Source organism: Photinus pyralis, unplaced genomic scaffold (assembly GCF_008802855.1).
Source record: "Photinus pyralis isolate 1611_PpyrPB1 unplaced genomic scaffold, Ppyr1.3 Ppyr1.4_LG1, whole genome shotgun sequence".
Classification (NCBI taxonomy): Eukaryota; Metazoa; Arthropoda; class Insecta; order Coleoptera; family Lampyridae; genus Photinus; species Photinus pyralis.
The window spans coordinates 68,091,954-68,117,087 of NW_022170249.1; the positions used below are offsets into that span (position 1 = coordinate 68,091,954).

Below are 25,134 nucleotides of genomic sequence, written 5' to 3' on the forward strand. Positions count from 1 at the left end.
AATTAAATTAAATTAAATTAAATTTCCTTTTATTGCCCAACAGAAAAACAGACATTCCAATTACAGGACAATATGACGTTACAAATAATAAAGTGTGCAAAAGTGAAATAATAGGTTAAATCTTAATATAATAATACCTTATTGTTCTACATAAAAAAACAACCAAAAACAAAACAAAAGAAAATTAATAAAATGAAAAACTATGAATGCATTGTATGGTATTGTACAATCAACAATTGCTTTAACTCCCTAAGGGTGTGAAAATTTATATCACCTAACCGAGAAATTTTGTTGAATGTACTGCACATGTGAAACATCGGCGATTTTAACATTAAATTAGTACGGGCGCTCTTACAATAAAAGGTAACAACATTCCGAGTGGCATGAAGTGGAACCGAAAATTTGATCAAAGACATCAACTCAATGCAATCCACCTTATTCGACACTATATTGTATAGAAAGGTCAGTCCGAGAACTAACCTCCGAACTTCCAAAGAAAGAAGTCCAAACCGTGCGTTGAGTAGCGCGTTCTCATACCCTTGAGGAGGGTAAACTCCATCGCACTTAAATGCGAGATATTTCAATAGTCTTCTTTGCACAGATTCAATTTCATGTTTCATATTTTTATAGTGCGGACACCAAACTATAGCACAATACTCTAGCTTAGATCTAACAAAACTGATATAAAGTAATTTTATTAACGAGATGTCCTTAAAGCTTTTTGTATTGCGAATTATAAAACCTATCATCTTCATCGCCGAGCTGGTGATATTTCGAATATGAGTGGTAAAAGATAACTGATTATCAAATGTAACACCCAAATCCACAGCCGCAATATCACGATTAAGAACAGTATCTCCACATCTGTACAAGTAAGTAATGGGTTGCAATTTTCTTGTATATGTGACCACCTTACATTTCGATGTATTTAAATGAAGAGAGTTAGCATCACACCAATCTTGAACGATCCGTAATTGGCTTTGTAAATATTCACAGTCACCAATCCCATTAATACCATAAAAAATTTTCAAATCATCGGCATAAAAGTGATGTGTACACGGTATTTGAGTTGATAGGTCATTTATAAAGAGAACGAACAGTAGTGGCCCAAGGTTAGACCCCTGGGGCACACCTGAGGATGCAGAAAACAGTTCAGAATTATAGTTGTTGAATGCCACATATTGCACTCTGTTAAGCAGGTAAGAATGTAAGAAAGATAGCATCGATTCATGAAAACCAAAGTCTCTTAGTTTATTAATTATTATGGAATGATGAATACGGTCAAAGGCCTTGGCAAAATCAGTATAGCTAGTATCTACTTGGCCTTGATTATCCACAACTTCAGACACATATTGTGTAAAACATGTCAGATTGGTCACAGTAGACCGATTACCCATAAAGCCATGCTGGTATCGCGAAATGTATTTATTAACTTGAGGATAAACAAGCAAACACCTTCGCAAAATTAGACAGTATGCTGATAGGCCGATAGTTGTTAATTTGCGACAAGTCACCAGATTTTAAAACGGGACAAATGCGCGCCTTTTTCCACAAGTCAGGAAACGTATTAGTTCGTATAGATAGGTTAAAAAGTAATAGTAATGGTTGGACCAGCACCCCTCTACAATCCTTTATCAGGAAACTTGGCACTAGAGCGGGACCAGCCGTGAATTTGTTAGGTAGTTTGCTTATTGCCTGGATAACTTGCGATTCTAAAACACTACCGATGTTAATGCACGGCAAATTGTTAAATTCATTATCCTTGTTTGCACTATCATTGTAACCATCATCAGATAGGTAAACACTGCCAAAATACATAGCAAATGCGTTGACAATTTTTTCTGGAGAATCATAGCACACATCGTTATAATACATTTTGTTGGGTATCCTTGTGCAACCTTTTTTTTGACGCACGAATGACCAAAATTTGTTAATGTCAGTGTTCATGGACCTTTCAATACTGTGCACGTAATTGAGATACTCCAATTTAGTTTGTTTTTTGATAAGTAGCCTAAGCTGCGAAAACTTTTCGTAGTGATTAGCGTACTTATTTTTTTTATATTTACGAAAGTAATAATTTTTAAGTTTTATGTTACGTATTGTAGCACCAGTCATCCACACTGGATACGTCCTGGCATTTTTCTTCCGTAAAGGTACATGGAGATTAAATAAATGATAAAGGACATTGTAAAACTCTGTGGTAGCTAGGTTAACATCCGTATAATTATGAAGGAATGACCAATTAACGCTAAGCAGCGCATTATAAAGACCTAGAAAGTCTGCTTTTGAGAAATTATAGCTAGGATGATTTATATTAAGAGGGAATTTATTTCCAGAAGCATATTTCAGCTGCAAAGTAAAACGCAGGGCCGGATGGTAAACATCTTCTTTAAGTAATGGCACCAAGTCACGCGTTACTTCTGTATGAATATCCGATAAAACAAGATCCAAAAGTCTCTTATCTACATTTGTAACAGCGTTATATTGTTTTAGATTGAGTAGATCGATTAGATTAAGTATATATCGATTCTGATTTACTATCATCATAACCATCGTTACTGAAACTTGGGATGTTGAAGTCTCCCATGATTACTATGTTTTTATCTAAGACACTACACACTTGCTCAAGATAATGGGTACATTTAGTAATGTTATTCAGTGTTGTATTGGGCGGAATATATATAACAAAAACATACACTGTATGCGAATCAAAACAACATTTACACCCCAACATATCAATTGATGGAACAATTGCATAAAATTCTGACATATCAATGCGATCAACAGATGTACAGTCTTTAACAGCGAGAAGCGCACCTCCTGCTATAAATCCTCCACCCTCGTTCAAACTTGCAGAATTTTGGAGAATAATTTAAGGTGTCCCTTCCCCTTTCGAGTGATAAGGTGGGTCGCTTATAAGTCAAACTAAACCTAAGATTGTATTGTATATTATACGTATTACAATACTTTTATTACATTAACTGTTAATATAGACGTTAAATCCAGTATATTTCAATTTAGTAGACGAAGAAGTTAACATAACCTCTTATCTGTCACTTCTTAAGATTTTTCAGTTTCACCAGAATGGCCAAATATAATGAAATGAAATGAAGTGCATTTTTAATTAAGATTGTGCAGTTTTGGGTTTTTCCCGCAAATTTGTTTTGTTGAAAACACATAGTTACCGTGCCCTCTCGCCATTCTGATTAATTATGATCGTAGCTCGGGGCGTAAAAATCCCATGTACCCCGCATTGAAATCAAACTAATCTTCTAATGCAATCCGAGTTCAATGGGGAAAGTATTTAAAATTGTCGTAGGGGGGACGCATTTTTACTGTCTCTGATGGGATCATGCGAAAGTGTAGGTTTTCAGATATTCCTTGTAAAAAATTCGTATGAAATAAGTGTTTTGTGTAATGTAAATCTCGTTTGTATGTAGATATATACAACAATCAAATGGACGACAGTAGCGAATATTCTAGAAATCTAGATAGACGTCGAGGCGTCATCGGCGATAAGAAACAAACGCGGATGTGCCACGTTCTTTCCCATAAATATGACGTGTTTGTTCGAGAACATTCTAGACTATTCGGGAGCGCTCGGATATGAATGATGGTGCATCCAGTTCTTAGATTTGAAGTTTACATTTTTTAAAATTTTTGATTGTTTCATATGCACTTCTGAGAGCAGAAAATTGCTTGATATTTACTGCAAAAGGAACTTTGTGCGGTCTGCCATTTTTTCTAATGAATCGTGAAAGATAAGGAGTATGGAATAAAAGTTATTGCTCCAAAATAGGTAAAGTCGTATAAAGAGTAGGGCATAATGCTAACATTGAATAATCTCCTGGCAAGTTATACCTTAACATATACACATTTTACCTATTGGAAAAGGCAAACAATACAGCTCGACGCTAACTAAATTCGCAATAATGGAAAGAAAGCAGCTCTTCCGGAACGTAACCGAATAAACGGTATATTTGTAATTCTCCGGATTATTCAAAGGGAGTTTTGAGGATTTTTAGCATAATACGCCATGCGACAAACGATATTTACTTCAAGTAAATAAAGGAGTTATTTTACAACATTGTTTGAATTGCTTTAAAGTTTACCAATATGTGCTCGTCTCTTGTTTTAAGACTCTCCCTGTGGTATTTTGTTCGTCGCCGACATGAAACTAAACTAAATTTAATGCATAATTTCTAGACAATTCAAAGGAAAACTTTTACAAGTTCGCTTTTATTTCTTGTTTATTACATGACAGACGATATCAAAACATCGCGCGTGTGACTGGGATTGTGCGTTCGAATGAAAATTTCGGAAATGTGCTTTCGTGTCCATTACACATATTATATCAGATTTAATCTTTTCAAACGTTTTCAACTTTTTAGTGTCTGTTGTCTTTCGACTGAACTTGCCGTTCTTTGTAACTATCAGAGTCCTTTATTTGATTTGTCATTGTATGTCATCTTTTGGTTGCCTCGCTTGTATAGAACGTAATGGCATACCATGTACGTACAGGGGCATATCATCCCTCACCGCATTCTTTGTTCTCTAAAATAAGATCCATTTATTTTTGGTTATTCATACGGCTTTTATAATTAATCGTTGCGAGGACAAAGATTATTTGCCAAGTCGATTCCAGAGTTGTCAGAACGACAAGAAGTAGGATTCAGGGTTTGAACACGTCACGCGTAGGGTCCCATCAAGGCGGCTTAATCAGGTTACAGTTAATTAAGCCGAAGGATTCACGAATTGTATATGAATGTTGATAATGGGTACGGGATCCCCACTCCAAGAACTGTGACTGCCCTTCCACATGTCTCATCGAAACTTCCCTTTTTTCTCAGTTCCCTTATTCGAGCATTTGACCCATTATTTCGTTGTAACAGGCACCCTAAGTATTTAAATTCTCTTACTTCCCTATCCTTTCCTTCCTCTCCCATACCCAAATCTCATCATCTTCAATTTTTCTGCCTTTAATTCCATTCTCTTTCTGTTGCCATTATCAATATGTCGTCAGCATATGCCAGAGACCATATCTTCCTTCTCACTACAATTCCTTCCATTTCACTCGCCTTGATATTTGTAGCGCGTTTATGAAAAAAGTAGCGCTTATATGTTCACTTTGGCTTTTCGGTCGACTGCAAAGGGTTTTTTAAGTATAACTGTCCAAGGAATCATCGTAGAATACGCGGGTTTGAAGCATTAGCTTTGTGTCGCAATTCTTTGCATGCAGATTATATTTTGGAAGCGACTCCATCCCAAAAAAACACGCGCTTAACTAGCTCGAAGCATCGAGTAATTTCCAACTTGTTTTCGTATCTCTTATGTATGTCCAGGCCACCTCAGACTCTTTCCCTCCTATTCTAAATTTTGTCTCTCCATAGAATTCCTTAATTGTGTCCTTTAACTTATTGACTATTTCCTATTGTAGGTAAAATTCTTAAAAACATATGAAACACAAGTATGCTTATAATTGCCATATGTTTCAATTTGGAAATGTAACTGGTTTATAACGGTTCTCTTTAACAAAAATCGAACACAAAAACTATGGCGAACTCACTTCAATCAATTGATCAGTTTGGAGGTTTATTACACAATCCACTATTATTGTAAGAGCCTAAAGAAAATTCGTTGTTGAAAAAACTGGAATCATACCGGGCCCTCAAAAACGGTCTCCTTGTCCCCGAGAAACTAATGGCCACGGCCGGATAACTATTCCGAATTTATTTGAAATACAAATTTCACTTCTAGAAACTGATTCTTTAGTGAATAATTTTATAAACAGTACTAAAATTGTTTCACTTACGAACTGTTAAGTATATCAAAAAGGTTAAAGAATAGATTTAAGATTTTTCATTTTTATATGCATCGTTATTATATGTTAATTGGCATGTTCATAATATTTTTGCATCGAGGTAATCAATTTTGCTTTTTATTTTCTAAAATGCTATCAATATCGGCTACTAAATCATAATTTAGATAACCCTTCAAAACCTACATACATATCTCCACAAATCAAAAATTTATTAAACTTAATTTTACCAACTTACTGATGGGACTGACTACCTGTGGGTTCACCACTAACGGTAAGAGGACTTTTGGCTCGTGTCATATTCTGGAATCGCTTATCGTGACAATGTGGACGATGTATTAAGTTTTTCGATGGGCGCTAGAGACGAGCTTCACAACTTTCACAACAAAATTAATAACAAAATTAAATTCACGATAGGGCTAGAAAACAACAAACAAATCAATTTTCTAGATTTATAACCCATTCCATTTCATGTCTCGTGTATTACCCGACCCTGAAGGTACTCATATTTTGTATCTTTTAATAACAATAATTGTAGCAAAGGTCTAATGATGACCAAATGTTAAATGGCATGTAAACAACTTCTAATGTTAAAGCAAGCAAGAAGATACTTGTAAGGGCATAGAAGACTGAAAATCATTTCGAGCCCTATAAAATCAAAATGTTTCATTTATCTTGTTTACAGATTACGTGGTAAGTATTTTTTGAATTACTTTTATGATTTACAATAAATTAATATATTTATCAACTTGTAGCTGTGGAACCATTCTACTCTTTGGGTGATAGCATTCTTTGTCGAATGCTATTGTGCAGACGAAGAACTCGGCCAATGCACGGCAAGCGTTTGGTCTATTTCTGTATCGAAAGTCAAAGTATCACTCAATTAAGACGTAGAATCGAAAGGTCACGTAACGCAACTTCCTGAATAGTTTGTCCCACAGCATGTTCCCCTGGTAATTTTGATTGGTACCAACGATATTTCAAGAGGCGTGAAGGCTTGTGAAAGGGTTATTACGTACCGGAAGGAAATGGACACGAATGGTATCCAATTCTGCTACCGTCCCTCCCATAATCCGCAATGGACAGTGTTGGAATACAAGGTTAGAGATGTATGCTCTAATGTGGATCACTTATTTGAGCGGTAAGTTTCCTTTATACGATATTTTGTATGGTAATATTAATTTGGAAAATTTCAGGGACGGAATCCATTCCAATAAAGCGAGATTTTAAAAAAATACATCGTGCTATCGTTGAGTGATTTAATTACTCAATGGTGCTATACTAAGTATGTTGAGTTGTATGAGTTACATGTGAAAATACTATTTTTATTGTAGGCACATAATAAAAGCGTAGATACCAGTATTTGCCCTTTTTCGAATATGAGATTGTAAAAAAATTTATTCGACAAATAAGTCACGTTCATAGTACCTATATAACTATGTAATTTAGTCAATAATAAATTTAAGGAAAAAATAAAAGTAATCCATTGTGGATATTTAATCAAGTCCATAGTTACTAGATTCAAAAAATGGGGAATGCTTTTTAAGTTATTTTGCTTACCCTACATATTTATTGCAAGTTGAATTATGTACCTATTTTAATTTTTTTTAATTTCCCAAACGCCATTTTATTTAAAAAAATACACGCCTTCAAACATTTTTTACTAAAATAAAATATGCTATATTTATTACGACCATCGTAGCCATGACGGTACTCAATCTTCTTTTTCTTTCCTCGCCTCTTACCAAATTTCGTCATTTACAGAAATTTAATTTTTACTGTAAGCTATCATTAGAAAGCAGAGTTCCCTCTAAGGCAGATATACCAGTGGCGAAGCTGTGGCCGTACCCGTTCGGGTCGGATAACACCCAATTAGCCGCCCCCCCACAACCCCTCCAATCCACAAACTCCGCCACATTGTTTGGAATATGTCGCGGCCCAGCGCGATGGCAACAAAGTAGTGGTAAAACCTCCCTGATAGTGCCTACCAGGGACGCACTCTCACGACAGTTGACTTAATCCTGGGAAAGGCGGCGACGCCGGGCATATGTCAAAGTTTCAAGTTTCAGCGTATGCCAGGACTACATCGTGGGATACTCTCAAAGAGGAGATGCTACCACTAGATAGCAGGCTACAGAGTTGCTAAGGGGAACTGAAGAACACAACACCGACCGTTCAACTTCGGTACAACCCATTGACGTGCGGAGCCAGTCCAGAGGCGTGCTAATTTCCATTAGAGTTACATTGCAATTTTTTTTTATTGAAGAACAATATATGTATTAAGAGGTCTCCTATTTCAACTGGTTTTACTACCGAACCCTGATACGACTTGAGTTACCTGAACCATCACTTTAAACACTCAAAGTTTCCAACCCCGATTCCAGTAGCCGTGGAAAATTGGGAGCGTTATACTATATAGTCCAAAGGTTATTGTATGGGCTGTGAAGGTATCATCTTTTTGAAAACCGACGATCATTAATTGGCCTCCGAGAAGCTCTGCTGTTACATCCCTTAACCTTAAAGGGGTAGTATACCCAGAATCAAAAAGATTGTAGAAGAAAATCTAAGAACAAAATTTCAAACCGGAGTTTTCTACGATGTGTAGTTTTCAAATTATTAACGATGAAAGTTTGACAGAAAGACAGAACATGTGACGTCATCCCGACATCGTGGGTGCGGCGGCACGAATCCAAGCAGTCCGAACGCGTCAGTTCTTTCATATTCTAGTTCGCTTTCTTTTGAAAAAATCAAGAAAACCTTACTGAAGTATCATCCGAACATATATCCTCAGATAAATTTGAATATTTGTAATAAATTTCTGTACCCAGCTCAGACTGGATACCTATGCTTTCAGTAAGCGGCATTGGTTCCATTTGATTCAGTTCTTCTGTTTGATTGTGGCATATGTTGAACTGGTTTCTCCACTACGATCAAATTGATCGTTTACCCACAATAAGCAATCAGACACAATCTTACTTTCTTAGATAAGTTGACTGACGTTTTATAGCTTTATTAGGACCTTTGTTTCCTGTGAAATGTAAAGAAGGGATTGCAGTATTGTCAGCCTTCTCAAAACTTTATGCTGAGGCACAGGGTCCTTTCCTTCTTGTATCTTCCAAAAAAAATTATCATCTTTAAAGTGGACACTGCAAACGACGCACAGTGGGGTATTTAAGCAATCTGGGCGGCCAACATGAAATATTTGTTTAATGCATTATTTCAGGTGGAATTAAGCAAATTTATAATGTTGGAAAGGCAAAAATACAAAAAATATACTACTATTACAGGGTGTCCAACGTTATTTCGACGCATGTTTAACTTTTATTACTCGAAAATGAATTAGGTCTAAGTGATGCGGTTTTCACTGATGATTTCCACAGTTTTTCTAACTTTGCTAATATATTATTGAAATTATCGTCATCACCTATATGTACAGGGTGTAGACGTGTGGTGTGTTTTTTAAAAAAAGAAAGAAATAACTACTATAAAAATCAAACAAAAAATTCATAATTTAACAGTTTAATTCGAAAAAAACTTTAGCTTGTGGAATCCGATCCTTCCTCGTCTGAATCTACCCACTCCTCCTCTTCCTCATCCGTCGATGACCAAGATTCTTTTTCTGCATTAGGGGAAGCCGGAAGTAACATAGACATGGTTTCTTTTGAAAATGGTTTAGTTCTCCTTTTTGGCACTGGCCTCATTCCAGTGATGAGAGGGTCTGAACTAAGCAACAGCCTATTTAACACATCCATGTTACAGGATACTCTTGAGAACTTTCTAGCAAAATTCTGCCTATACATCCGTAAATGTTTATTACGTGCTTCAGAGGCCTCTTCCGATAACTGACCAATCGGAAGCAACGCTTTTTCAATGACCAGTGGCCCATGAATTAATACTTTATGAATGGTCGGAGTCATTGGATGCCATGGGAAATGTTGCACATAGAGCTCTGCAGTTTCCTTCGCATAATCGGAAAATCTTTCGATATTGATTTCATGTCCACTCGATAATACCTCTAAAATAATTTTTAACCGATATATAAAATTTTCATCAATTCCGGTAATTTCTGCAGCCAGTTTATGGTTCGCAAAAAATCTTCGACTGGTATTACCATCATTCGTGTTACCATATCCAGGTTTAGGCACATCCACTATTAAACCCATTTTTAATCGAAAATCGTTTTGTATTTTTTTTGGTTAACGACAGCTTTTTCAGTCTCTGTTCTCAATTGCCATTTCTTTACAGGTAACTTATATGACAAGTGTAAAATTGATTCAAAAAAGCGGATTCGTGCGTGCAAAATTGACAGCCCGAAGTTCAGTGCCTCCGGATTAGCTTCTCTTTTTATATGTAAGTTATTAAAGTCTTTGGAAGTTAAACCACAGATGAAACACCTCATTGTTGATGTTGTATTGGTGGTAGCATTACACACCTTTCCGTCCACCATGGTGAATAACATTCTGTAGTCAATATTATAAAGTTTATCTCCTTTTTCAATTTTAGTGGGTTGTAATATATTTATAGTGGTTTTAACATAATCTATTTCTTGATTTGTAATATCTGTTGTTTCTTTAACATGTCTGATTCTGATAGGGCGACAATACCGTGGCGAGGATGGAGTAGGATTTTGCCATATAACCGTATTGCTTTTAGAGCACTTAAGTTGGAGGGGTACAAAGGAACTTTGAAATAAGTTTGCATCAGAATCAGCATCACTAGCAAATTTTTGTTTGTACTGAGTTTGCCGTGCTCCATCGCAACCCCACTTGCATAATAAAATAAACGTACCGTTTTTTTCTTCTTTTCGTAATGTTAAAACTTCTTCTAGATACATTAACAAACGGCTAGTGGTGTGGTCCAATAAACTTTGCAGCTTTACTTCTGCGCATGTTTCATTAACGAAATATGCTTCCTTATCAGGATAACAATCTAGTTTTGCTTTTTGTAAAATACTATAGCATGGATATAGCTTTTTGTTACTGCTTCTAACTATTTCATACTGGTTCCTAGAAAGATCTACTTCAACAAGCATGGACAGAGCCTGAGTGGGGGTCAATTGAGTAGTGCTACTTTCTCGTTGAAAAAAAGCTTTTTTATATTTTGTTGCTCGTTTTGGAGTACTATTTGTAATTGCTTTTAAAACTAAAGCAACATCTCTCTTCCCACTTTCGCCTAACTTAGATTGAGTAGCGTATGTCAGCATCTCTAAGTTAGCCGTTTTACGTAATTCTTCTGTTTTTCTTCTTTTAGATCTATCACTTGAATCCGTGAATGATTTTGTGGGTCGGCCGGGTCGATATGTCACCTTTGGAATACTAAATACACCTTGAAGCCACTTCTCATTTTTCATTAAGAAATATTCCTCTTTTCTCAATGCCTCAGTCCATCTACGCTTAAGTTCAGATTTAAAACGAGAATAATCTTGTTTTAACACACTGATTTGCCCCTTGGAAAAATCTGCCAGTTGGAGAAGGTAGCTTTCAACGAATTCTAGCTTTTCATTAATGGTATTTAAATTTTGTTGTTGCATAATTGTAAACAACTGTTTTCTAGTCATTACTCGTATACCTGAAGGCCCTAAAACAAAATATGCAGCAGATATGACCGAATGGAAAAACATTTACCACTTGAAATGACGACCAGGCCATTTTTTAAATTGATAGAACAGCAATTATAACATATGACTACAAAAACCAAAAGCACTAACCTGGTTCCCCACAATCCATGGTTTGCTATTTTTTATGCACTACAACTGTAGTTAATAAATAAGTCTGCTGGATATGACAATAAACTTTATAGCTGATTATACGTTAACAATATAATATACACAGAAAAAGGGCTTTATTATGTTTACAGTCTACCTCTGCATGACAAACAAACTTTTGTTTTTTATCCGCGACGCAAAATTGATATAATCAATTTACGGCCGCAGCCACCTAGATTATCAAAATGAACTATAATAGTATATAGTTTTGTCGCTAGAGGCCCGACCGGTTTTTTGCCAATACTCTTCCAAAGTTGGCCTTCGACTGAGCATTTGCAAGTTTACTCAGTAAACATTTTATATTATTTTGTAACATGCTTACCAAGCACACATTTTGAATTTTGATGCATAGTTGCCTTTTTTATGATACATAAATCTATAAAATCAGAATCAATTTTCACATTTAGTTATTGTTATACAAAATATACCATAGTTATCTAGTAAAATGTTGATTCGGGCGTGCAAAGCGGGGCTTTAACAATACATGCATTTAAAAGTATGAAAATGTCAATAAGCCAGACCATTATCAAATGAGTTTGGGCGTCGATTTCTAAAAAAATCGCAAAAACTCGCAAATTTTTTTTGTTAATACTAAAAGAGCATAATTTTAAAATTTTAAAAACATATCTCAATCAACCGGATCGAGGACGGAACATATACTTAGGGTCTGCACTTTAGAGCCAACAATTCCCTTTTTAAGAAACAATAGGCAACTTTGATTGATGCCATAAGAAAAAAAAATGGAATTTTGATCAATGTAACCGCAGAAATAATGATGACTGACCTGGTACATTATCGCCCATAGCACACAACATAAGAAAACTTGTAATAAAATTAGCAATAAAAAATTGAAATTCGCTTGACGCATGGCTCTTAGAATTTTGCAAATGCTCAGCCGAAGGCCAACTTTGGAAGGGCACTGGCAAAAAACGGATCGCGCCCTTAGCGACTAAACTATATGTTATAGTTAATTGACCCTTTGGCTTTGCATCTGAACCAATTTCGCGTAATTTTTTGAACTTTGGTAAATTGACATTTTGGCCAGCTAATTAAATCAAATACCCCACTGTGCGGCGACGTGACTATACTATGATTCAGCGGTTTTTTCTACTTTTCCAGACTTTATTTCGACACGGCTCCTTCTTTTCTCGGGGAAAATTTGCAATGTAACATTGGCATTTTTCAAATTATTGTTGCAGCGGAAAACACAAAGTGAAAATAATGCAGATCACTGACTACCAGTCTCAAATTAACACGTCAAACGTCATCGAATCCATATAGCGCGCCACCGACCCATTTGTCGGGATGACGTCACAACGACCGTTTTTTACATTCGACACCTTGCCATTTAATAACGAAACGGCGTAGCGACTTGCGGTTTTCACCGTTACTCTTAGATATTTTTAATCTATCTTTAGACGAAAACATGAAATTTGGGTATACTGCCCCTTTAAGCAGAAAGTGTAAGTATACCAATCACAAACTTTATTGCAATTAAAGCAAAACAGCCGCCATTTTAAGAGAGATATGTAGACGCGTGGCTGCTAATTTCCGATTTCGATTAGAAAAGTAAAATTCTAACTTCTACTTTTTTTATCGAACTTTCAAATACCTCCATACTCTTTCTGTACACCTTATAGTTAAGCAAATAGCTCAGCGAAGTTTGCGAATTTGTACTTCTAGAGTTTCAAGTTTGGAGTCCCACTATTGATTTAAGAGTAATGTGGAATTAAACTTTTCTATAATGTGTCATTTTGCTAAACACATATTACAACAAAAAGCACGAAACTTCCCAACGGCGCTTGAAGACTTAAAGTGAACATGATTACACAAGCGTGCCATGAATGTAATTGGACGGTGCACCAGTAATTTACAAAATGTGTACTTATGCGCCTTTAATCCTTAGTATGCACGAGGCGGTTATCGTGCCACTTTCGCAAGAGCGGGCCAGTGTTTAAGATATAAGGATTAGTGGGTGGTTCCCAAGTTTCCTTCGAAGTTCGTCTGCAAGTTGTCTAAAATTTTAGTCGGATCGATACCTTTTCAGGGCACGTGAATATTTAAATGCTCACAAGTTACGTAAGATCAGTGAATACTACGGAACAATACAAAACTTGACGTTCCCTGGCGCGCCGTCAAAAAACGTTCTGTCGTAAACATACAATTATTGTGCTACCGTAGTGCACTTCCTACTTCAATTACGTTAAACGGCCCAGTACCCAGTGGGTCTCTTATTCTATATTTTCACGTTATACCAAAAACGCGAATAATATATTACTAATTATTGCTTTCCTGCTGTGATCTGCTTGTTTTAATAGAAGTAGAAAATTAATGCGCGTGCTCAGCATTTTATTATGTTCTTCGAATTCAAATGAAAGCTCGTACGTCTGTCTCCTTTCAAATGGGCTCCTACGCAGCAACATAGAGTACTCTACTCTCGACGTGCCCAACTATTTCTTACTTTTGCAACTTATGTTTTATTTTAGATTACTTTTGCACAATTTCTTATCTCGATATGAGGCTATGAGCATTAATGAAAAGGTTTACGTGATGTGATCTTGTAAACATGCGTCTCGCGTATTGAGGAGGTATTGCGAAAATACAAAGTTATGTATTGAGAAACGGATCAGTGCAGTATCATATACAAAAGTGGCATTGTCGGTTTTCTATGTATTTTTAAAACCCACACTTGCTTTACCTTACCATTAGATGCTATATAGAACACTGTTAAATACTGTTCAGGTTGCTCCTGGTCAATACTGCCACATTGGGCTAAAGTCTGGATTGGGAAAGCTTTTGTGTTCTAACAAAGAAACTATTCTACAACCATCTCCCAGAGTCGATGAAACATTTAGACGATTTTAAGTTTTAAGAGTTGTAAATTTTAGGTTTTTTTTTTGTGTGTAATATTTACATTGTGACGAATGCAAGTAAATTTTCCTGCAAGCATAAGTATACATTATTATTATTACTATTATTAGCATTATAAAGTCCTTAGAATTATTAGTTGGTGGTTCCAATTTTTTATAGCAGCCCTGGCGAATTGGTTCCAATATTACCAGTGGCGGTCCCAGGATTTGGTAAAGGGAGTGGCCCAAACCCGAACTTTGTCCCAACCCGGAAAAAATAAAAGAAATAATGGAACTGAGATCGACACAAAATTGATGAAAAAATGGACAACGGGGGGAACGCCCCCCCTCACATTTTTTTTCTCAGGATGATAGTTTCTGAGATGTTCTATTCTAATGGTTCTTCGCACTGGATTGGTTCCTTTGGGTCAGTTAATTCATTTGGATTCGCTGGTTCTTCTGAAACGTGTAGCTCTGAATTATCGTTTTCGTTTATTGTTCGTTGGTTGTCGATGGTAGCTTGATTTTGGCATTTTTTTAGTAGTGACTAGTGGAAATTTGATTCTTTTATTAATAGTATATTAAGATACAAGTGTATAATCAAGTCTTTAAAGCACGCGCAACGAGTTTAAGGGCACGACGCAAAGCGGAGTGCCTTTAACGTTGCAAGTGCTTTAAAGACCAATTATACACGTGTATCTTATAGTATTTTTTATTATACCTGCAGTATAATTTAAAAATAGGAAATTCAATGAAATCATATTGACGTTATACTCGAATACATGTCTAATTAAGTGGGCTGGGTGTTCGTAATTTCACGATTGCCATGGAAATGTCACTTGACGTTTGCTTATAAAAATCGTCGTCTTTGTGAATAAAACGATTTCCGTTGAAAAAGATAATACACCGTCCATTAAATCGCTTGTTGTAAAATCTAAACAAACGTTGGTAGGTGTAAAATCTCAATCCAGTAAAGCCTATTATCAAGTATATGAAAAGTTGTTTCCATGGATGAATAGGAAGTTACTTACGAATAAAGTCTTAAATGCATCGATAATGCTGGCATATATGAAGGAAATGTCGAAGGTATTTAAATCTTCTATATTTTGGTGCATTCATTCAAAACTTTAAAGCAATGCTGCGATTAAAAAGTGGAACAGATTTGGAAGCATACCCTAAATTACGCGCGTTTGTGAAAGCTTCAACCAAAGGATAGGTACAAAAGCCAAAGAAATGTTCTGCATTTACAGAAAGCGACCTAAGAGGATTTTTTATTTCATCCAGATGACAGTTTCAAAAGTCATACTTGAAGTATCGTTACTTAGCAACTTTAAAGCACGTGTGTTTTAAAGGCCCTTTTTCGCACGCATTTGAGTGTTTAAAACGGAGATTGTGATTCAGGTATAATAAAAACAATATTTATATAGGAGAAGATAGTAAAACTTCAATACATGAAAATTCAAAATCGTTATTATTTTTCCGTTGCTAAAACAACGCTGGCCCAGCACACTCAATTCCCCAATGTGGCTATACTACTATGTTGGTTTGATGTCGATAGGCTGTCAATCTTTTCGTAATACTCGGTTTGCATGATTGTTGGAGCAATCGGTGGGTCTACTCTCTGAAAATGGCACGAGTCCGTACGGCCGGTAAATACAAATACTTTTTTTCATATCTCTTACGGATTTCCTACTCTTTCGGGCCTCGTAGCAAACGTAGTTCTTGGATGTGTGTTAGTGGAATATGTGAACTATGAAGTCATAGAGTTCGGCCGCTGCAATCAGCTCACTAATGTTCGGAAAGTGCCTGGCTGTAGTGCTCACGGCTTATTATTTGTTGAATGATCCCCGTAACTTTTTAGAACAATTTAATAGATGGCTCCATCTATTGTTGAAATTTTACCGGGCAGGCCGAAACGTAAGTTAGAACGCATTGAATTTTAATTGCCGCCATCCATATTTATTCATCTCTGGCGATTGTATTCATAATTTGGGGATTCCGGAAGTGATTCCTACAGTGAGGATTTTAATTGCCTTCTTCCTTCTTATCGTAAGTACCTCCATTTGCAATTTGCGTAATTGAAATGTACCTTTCTTTAGGTTCGGCTGTAATTTGTGTACTACAATTTTCCATCGACAATTATTGCGTCATCTAAGATTTCATTAAGATGTATCATGTATGTAACTCTTCTGTTATGAAAGAGAGGGGTTACGTTTGATTTCTATTAGGGTTCAAGTTCAGGCTCGACTTTTTAGTTCCGGTCTATGATATTTAAGTACCAGTTTGGGTAACCTTGGATTAAATTCACAGATACCAACGGGTCATGAACGAGATTTGATACCAAGGATCGATCTTCAACAAAGTGACAACTTCCGTAATTCGTCAGCGTATTAGTTAATAACTATTTTGCCTATATGCCATTACATTTAAGTAATTTGCGAACGTGAGTACCTATTCCGTATCTTTGCCATCTTGGTTAAGTTATGATCCGAGTTTGAAACGCGTATGTTGTTGAAGACCGCCACTTCCGTCTGAAGAGGTTGGCCATTTAAATACCATACCTGGTAAAGAAGCAGATTACGAGTAGGGCGACGCCCTTCAGGCATTAATCAACTAATTATATACCGAGCCCTGCGGCTTGGGAGGTTTCTTTTCCTCTTCTTTTGATTGGATGCGAGAACTAAGCTCAATTCGTGGCGTCAACATCTACCTTTATCCCAAGGTAAGGGTTGGCTTATATGTTTTACTTGTACTTGGACCTATACATGCGAATTTTTGCCTGAAGTATCAATTTATTAGTTTCTGAAAAGTTGTTTTGCTAATCGATTATTCTTGATTGGGGTTTCTTAATTTGGGGAATTTCAATTGTATGTACATTGAAGTTAGTAGGAGTTGTGAGTAGCGTAACATATAATTTCATTTTGAATATTTGTGTGATACGTTATCCACTTTTTATGTTTGCTACTAATATTTGGTGTTTGAATAAATTAGTATTTCTTTTGGTACCTAAATTGATTTATACGGTTATTATTACCCTCGAATCTTCTCAATTTCATACGGGGAGAGTTAAGATAGATATTGAGTGGCACTCAACCCCATTGGTAAGTGCAACGGAGTGAAGAAGATCAAATGCCCAGAACGAACTGCCACTGTGGAAGATCTCAAACTCTTATTTTTGTTCCAACACTGAGCTAATTGGCCGTGTATGGGGCGAGTTTGGGGAAACTCAGCGCCAACTCTGCCAACCGTTATAAATGGGTCTGCTTACATGCCAGCCCATATTGATGGATTACCGCTACATTCATTGAAACGGAGGGCATTCAATATGAATATTGTAACGGAAACGCTCCAGCCATGACGTCGCCTTTGGCGCTCTGGAATTTTCTACGCGCGCGATAGTGGGATTTGTATAGGAATATTCGCGACTTATCCGGTAATTACGCGAGTGTTCTGGACTTACATTGCTTGCGTGTATAAATGGTTGCGGACCGAACATCGCAGGGAGTTTTACTACCGAACGAGATCGAGTACGGTCGAAACATTGAGCGCGAAAATCTGATATAAATTGCGAAGTGTGATATAAATAGTCGATATAAATTGTACAGTTTTTATAGTGTTTTAGTTTTGTTTAATAAATATTGATATAAATCGAACCCGAATTTATAAATCACGTTACATTGGTGTCAGGTGTGGGATTAATTAAATTAATTAAAAGTAAGATTAAATTAAGTACTTCTGCTTGTGTATGCCTGTAACAAGATCTGCTGCCGCTAAAATGGAAGAAACGATGCTCAATTTGCTCCAGCAAATCCAAAATGGCCAACAGGTGTTGCAACAAGAAATGAAAAGCAACCAAGAGAAGATGGAAGAAAATGCTAGAAATTTTGAAGAGAAGATGGAAGAAAATTCTAGAAATTTTGAAGAGAAGTTCGAGAAAATGGAAGAAAATTCTAGAAAGATTAATGAAGAAAATTCTAGAAATATTCAAGAGAAGTTGGAAGAAAATTCTAGAAATTTTGAAGAGAAGTTCGAGAAAATGGAAGAAAATTCTAGAAATATTCAAGAGAAGTTCGAGAAGATTGAGGAAAATTCTAGAAAAATGGACGAGAAGTTCGAAAAGATGGAGGAAAATTCTAGAAAGATTATCGAAGAAGTTGAAGAAAAAGTTGAAGATAGAATTACGGAAGTTTCCAAAACATTTAAAGCAACATTCGTTGAGATTGAGCACAAGTATGAAGAGCTGCGCGAGCAATTCTTGCGACTGACTACGGAAGAGCGTACTAGTAGTGCCCCAGATGAATTACTGATGGACCGTCTTCTTGAGGTGCCACAGCCTACTCATTACAAGAAGGTCGACCCAGAAACAAATACAAGAGTAGAAGGCGACGTTCAGCAAGCCCGAGTAAAGCCACCTACTTTTGATGGTAAGATTCCTTGGACCACGTACGTTCGACAGTTTGAAGCAGCGGCTGCGGCAAATAAATGGACTCTTCAAGACAAAACTACAGCCCTGATTCTTGCTCTGAGAGGAGATGCTCTGGATGTGTTGCGGACCATCCCCGAGGATCAACAGAACTTCCAACAAATAGTAGCGCGACTCGAAATGCGATATGGCGATAAACACCTTCAGCAAGTTTACTTTGCCCAAGTCAAGAACCGAATGCAGAAACCTGGAGAAAGTTTGCAGGAACTTGAAGCGGACATCGCTAGACTGATTCGATTGGCATACCCTACGGCACCGGAGAGCTTTCTTGATCAACTGACTGTACAAACATTTATCGATGCCGTTCGTGATGGAGATGCCCAGCAGGCTTTGAGCCTGGCAAGGCAAGACAAAATTGAGAAAGCTTTGGCCCATGCGTTAGAATTCGAAGCCGCCAAGAAAGCTAGTCATGGAAGTGCGCGAGTACGTATGGTGGAACCTCGCAGTGACAGCCGGGTAAGAACCATCGAAGAGGAAGGTGGCTCTGAAAGTTTTGAAGAAAATGTCAGTAAAGTAGTGGTAGAAAAGGTCAGTAAAGTAATGGAAGAAAAGGTCAATAAAGCAATACAGTCACTGGCAAAGAAACGTGAACCACGGCGAGATTGGACACGTTCGCCGCAACTGCCAAAAACCATTGCAGCAGTCGGAAAACTAAGAAAGGTCGACAGGAAGGGGCTATCGTCGACCTGCAGAAACAAAGCCCCGATCTTCACTGTAAACATTACGTCGTCTGGAAAAGTTCACAATAATGCAGACGCTTTATCAAGAAGACCGTGCAAGGACAACTGCACACATTGTTCTAAAATAGAAGACAAGATTGGCCATCTGCGACTAACAACTGTAGAGAGTGAGGAATGGAAGCCAAGCGAAATCAAAACGGCCCAAGAAAACGACCCAAGTATAAAAACTGTTCTGAATTGGATGCGCCACGGACAAAGATCAGGCTGGCAAGACATTAGTACCACAAGTCCTGAAGTAAAGAGTTATTGGGGCCAATGGAATAGCCTGACTCTGAAAGACAACCTGTTGTATAGGACACTTGAAAGTGAAGATGGCACCGAATCGACGCTGCAATTAGTAGTACCTAGAAGCAAAGTGTCGGAAGTATTGCGAAAATTGCATGACGGCGCTTCCGGAGGACACTTTGGTATTACGAAAACGTTGCTAAAGGGTACGTGAGCGATTCTATTGGGTCAACCGTAAAGAAGATGTCCGGCGATGGTGTCAAAAATGTGAGTTATGTGCTACTGGAAACGGACCAGTTTCCAAGAAGAAGGCACCCATGAGGCAGTGTAACGTTGGTAGTCCGATGGAACGAGTTGCTATCGATATCGCAGGACCGTTTCCCGAGACAGATGGCGGAAATAAATATATCCTAGTCGCTATGGATTATTTCACAAAGTGGACTGAAGCTTACGCCATTCCAAACCAAGAGGCAGCAACAGTTGCAGAAGTGTTGGTAAAAGGAGTTCTTTACACGTTTTGGTGTTCCTATAGAAATCCATTCAGACCAAGGAAGGAACTTTGAATCGGCTTTGTTCCAAGATGTTTGTCGATTGGTAGGAGCCAATAAAACCAGAACAACACCTTTGCATCCTCAGTCAGATGGAATAGTTGAGAGAATGAATCGAACGATGGGTAAATATCTTTCAAAAGTCGTGGCAGAACATCAGAAAGATTGGGACCAGTACCTCCACCTGTTCCTTATGGCATATTGATCAGCCGTTAACGAGACCACGGGTCAGACTCCTGCCTGCCTTATGTTGGGTCGTGAACTACGCCTTCCATGTGACCTCGAGTTTGGGCGTAAACCCCATGAAGAATATGTCGCAGGTGAAAATTATGTTGACCAACTAAAGACGAAGATGAACGATATTCACGACTTGGCTAGAAGTCATATTCAGATTGCCAGCGATCGCATGAAAAATCAATACAACCTCCGCTCGGCCAATGAAACTTTTGAAGCTGGAGATCTGGTATGGCTGCACAATCCACAAAGGCGAAGAGGTCTTTCTCCCAAGCTACAAAGACAATGGGAAGGTCCGTATGAGGTGATCAAGAAAATAAATGACGTGATATATCGTATCAGAATATCTCCGAAACGAATCAATAGAATTTAAAAAGCAAAGCAGATTAGTAATCACGATTAAATCGGCTTTCAAATAATGTGCCATTTGCCATAGGATTCCATTTAAAATTTTAGGGGTAAAGCTCCCTACGTAGAGGGGTGAAGACTTGGGTTCGTGATTTGTATTCCAAAAGTTGTCCCCCTCGAATACAAAATTGACGTGTTTGAGGATTTTTCGAAATTTCTAAATTTAATACCCTAAAAGCCCTCTGTATACTTCTCGTTGGGCCACTCTGTATATGAAAATCTAGCTATTCAATTGCAGCCAGTTATGATTGTATTGTTTTAAATTTGGGCACTAATCCTAAAAACGCAGGTACACCTTTCAAAAGAACTTAATTATTTACGAAAGCATCATTTGACTGTGTTTAACTTGTTTCGTTAGGAATCGTTCCATTCGACGAGCTGCATAAGTGTCCTAATTAGAAAAAAAATACGAAATTTGCCCTAGGGTTTTTACGTGAGCGACAATATCGACAGAAATGCAAAGTTGGCTACACGTCAGCGCGATGGAAGCGAGGTCTATTGCTCCTACTAACGCATCTGAATAAATAATTTTCCTACATTCAGTTAAATAACTGATCCCATTAGAACGCATAAAGGTTCTACGTGGTAGCTCGACTTTATGTAGTCGATACAATCACGTCGAGTATGTGCTGTAAATGTAGCACATGAGCAAATACTAACTAAATGGAAATACATCCAAAATATGACCACCGAATTTTTTTTAATCTGAGGGTCCCCAGATAGAAATAGTAAATTAAATTACTTACAATTCATGTCCAATGTAACCGAGCTTGAAATAGGAGTAACTAATTCATTGTTGGTAGCTTGACATGTAAAAACTCGATGTAGATCCCTCCTCTCCAGTTGTTCCAAATGCAAGATGTTTCTTACTCGTCTAGCTGTGAGAGGTTCAAACGATTCATCCAGTAACGCATTTTCTTGCCACCACGTAACTTCCGGCAGAGGTCTGCCTAAATGAGTTAAATTGAATAAATTAGTTAACTTCTTCAAACAGATTACTTGTATTTATATTATAAATTCTATACGTATTTGAAGTAATTGGAAAAGTTCTTACCCCCTGTGGCTACGCATGTAATATTGACGGAGGCTCCCTCATTGTAAGGTCCAAGAATATAATGAGGGATATGAACTCCTCTTTCATCTAAGATACTCAATTTCTCCGGAGGAACTACAAATAAAAGGAATTTATTAAAGCTAAATAATATTAAACGAGCAGCGTAAGCTCGAACGCAAAATTGGACGATTATGTGATAAAAGATGAAAGGCAAATAAATTAGCTACCATGTAAAAATTTTCATTTCATCTGCTTTGTTTTTTATTCGCTTTGAAACCCAAATGTAAAAAAAATACTTACTTATAACGGTTAGGTTAACTTTAATATTTCTCGTAGGGGTTTGCCTAAAATCGACCCTACATTGATAAATTCCACCATCGCTCTCCTTAACGCTGTCCAGGGTTAGTTTAGCGGGTTCGTCCTGATACCGGAAGTAGGCGCGCCCTCCTAAGATGTGCTCGTCCGACCAATGCTTTCCTTGTTTCAGTTGTTTATCGCGAGAATCGAAACTGGAATAGCAGAAAAAGTCTACAATTTAATTTGTCAGATATACAAAAATACAAGCGAAATAATATTCTTTCCAAGAAAAAGTTTGTTTTTCGGCAGTATCTTAAAAAACTGAATTATGCTACTGTCGGTTCGTTTATTTTTGATACGTATATAAAGTATACCTACGTATATATTGGCACTGGCTTGCTTTTAATGCCCTCTTTGTACCATATGACGATGTGCATTTTATCACCTTTAACAGCTGGTGTAATATCACAAGGCAATTTCGCTACACCCCCTTGAACGGCGTCCACATGATGTATCACGTTTACTGTAACAAAAATACTTGAATTAAAAAACATTCTTTTATACGGCTCAATTCAAAAATGAAAACGTCGCGTAGGCGACCTTGCACAAAAATTCCTATTTCCGGCAGCGGACCGGCTAAAAGAACGGGACAGAATGAAAAATCAATCATTCTAACCCTAAGGGATCGTAAATTTGTACCCACTACAAAAGGAACACTTCAGACTATCTACTTTCGCTTTGATCACAAACGCGATGCCTTATAATAAAATAGGTTGGTTTAGGACGATATATACATAACAATATATTATCTTCTGCTTGCAAAGCAAATTTTATTATTATCTATCTCATGTTGCGTATCCGTTTTAGTATGTGGCAATTTGGCAGTTTGAAAAAATGAAGTATTCGACCCAAAATATACGTACATTCTGAATCCCGAATCCTGCATATAAATAGGCGTAGTATCAGAAATTTAGTGTAGCTACACCAGTAGTTTTATTGTAAGTTATGGCGTATGGTCACTTTAGAGATGTAACAGTAGGTACTAGCGCATATTCTATAGGAACATTCAATTACAGGGGGAACGGTTGCACAGTTAACATGCAAATAACAATCTCGGCTATAATTTAAACCATACATTTTGGGTGAGAATTCCTTAAAATTTGATATCAGTTATTCTCCACGATAAGGTTTAATTAAATAGGTATTGTGTTCAATTCGAATACACTGGTTATTTATTATTAACGAAATGTGGCTATAAGTGGTGCTTTTATTTTACAAATTTGGCGTTTCTCGGAGCTTGATAGGAATATCAAACAGGGAACAATTTAGTGGTGACCCCTGTTGGACACCTCATTCTCTACTACACGCTCTTTTGAATAGGCGTCACCGACTTTGACAACAAATGTTCCAGCTGCAAAAAGAGGCTATTTTCGCGGATATTGTATTTACCTAACTAATTTTACAATACCCTATACCTCCAAGATTAGTCATGTCAAACGTACTCCTTCAACTTAAAAAACATCCCAACCCCACCGTATATTTGTGAAGTCGACCAGCTTTGCTGAACACCCGGTAACTAGAAGAGTTTTCCGGGTTTTTATTTGGTTTAATTTAAGTTATCAGTTTTGCGATTGCAATATCAAAATTGTTTTACAGCCGCCGAAAGCTCTCTTGCCAGAAGAAAGAGGAGGCAAATTAATATTTTTGAATTTCAGACACGATAAGCCATTATTATCAGGTTTTGTTTTCTATGGTAAATTTAGAGCGAGCATTGGAACGATAAGGTAAAATACCAGGTCATATCGATGATGTCTCCGTTTGACCTGCGAATTCCAATTAACAATGGGGGGTTATTGGTATACGAATTTGGAGATTTCATTCCGACTAATTGGATAAGTATAATTAAGAATTGACATTTAAATGGGTTACAGAAAACCCGTCCGTTTGAGCTGGGCTTTATTTCAAAGGAAGCGCGTTTAAAAAATTTGTAGTCTCACATCGGTCCCATATTTTTTCGATATCGGCGGAAAGGAGTAATTAATTAAATAGTTTAATTTAGTTGGACGTTAAGTCACACAGACTTAACAGGAGTGCCACCCATACGATACGATACCGCTTATGCATAAAGTTCCCACACCGGATTCATTGGATTCGACTTTTAGCAACTTTTTAGCTACTACCGGCCCGTTAACTTCAAGGTGACCTTTTTGTTACTTTCCATTCCACTAATTTTAAAGGGGCAGGTGGAGATATTGTTCACTGTCCCGCAATTGCCTTTCCGCCGATTTATGTTGTGTTGCTTTCTTTCTTTCCCGCTAGGAAGTGTGCCGTTTTGTTTTGTTTTCCGAAGTGACAGCCGCCATTTACTGGAACCATTCGACTCCTGGCTGGCGTTTCTCCAGTTGCGGATGCAAGACCGTTCGCTTGGTGGCGCCCGAGTCCGTCCGTTCAGTCGTTTTCTGCCGCCCGTCCGCCGTTTTCTGTCAACAAAACTGGTTGTCGCCGATTGCAGATACTAGACATGTTAATCACAATCATGTGTACATTTATATTTTTTTAAAGTAAATTGTAAGTATTATTCAGCTAATTACTCCACTTTCAACAGCTCGCCGATTATGCGCGAACCCCAAGTCCGTCGTACTGCACGATTAGACTAATTATCGTTCTGACATTTCGGAGACCTGTAAATTGCCAATCCGCAAGTGCAGAGCAAT

The 25,134-nt window shown here is 37.4% G+C and overlaps 1 protein-coding gene across 2 annotated transcripts in view; it reads right to left on the reverse strand.

Annotated features, from left to right (window-relative positions):
- LOC116160015 (nephrin-like) overlaps nucleotides 1-25,134 on the reverse strand; it is a 231,959-nt gene that overhangs the window by 104,835 nt on the left and 101,990 nt on the right. For both annotated transcript variants that reach the window (XM_031473165.1, XM_031473239.1), the window contains exons 2-5: nucleotides 22,799-22,943; nucleotides 22,424-22,632; nucleotides 22,124-22,237; nucleotides 21,816-22,019 (exon numbers count right to left, since the gene is read on the reverse strand). In XM_031473165.1, the coding sequence (XP_031329025.1) occupies nucleotides 21,816-22,019; nucleotides 22,124-22,237; nucleotides 22,424-22,632; nucleotides 22,799-22,943 (672 nt within the window). The remainder of the gene's footprint in view (nucleotides 1-21,815; nucleotides 22,020-22,123; nucleotides 22,238-22,423; nucleotides 22,633-22,798; nucleotides 22,944-25,134) is intronic.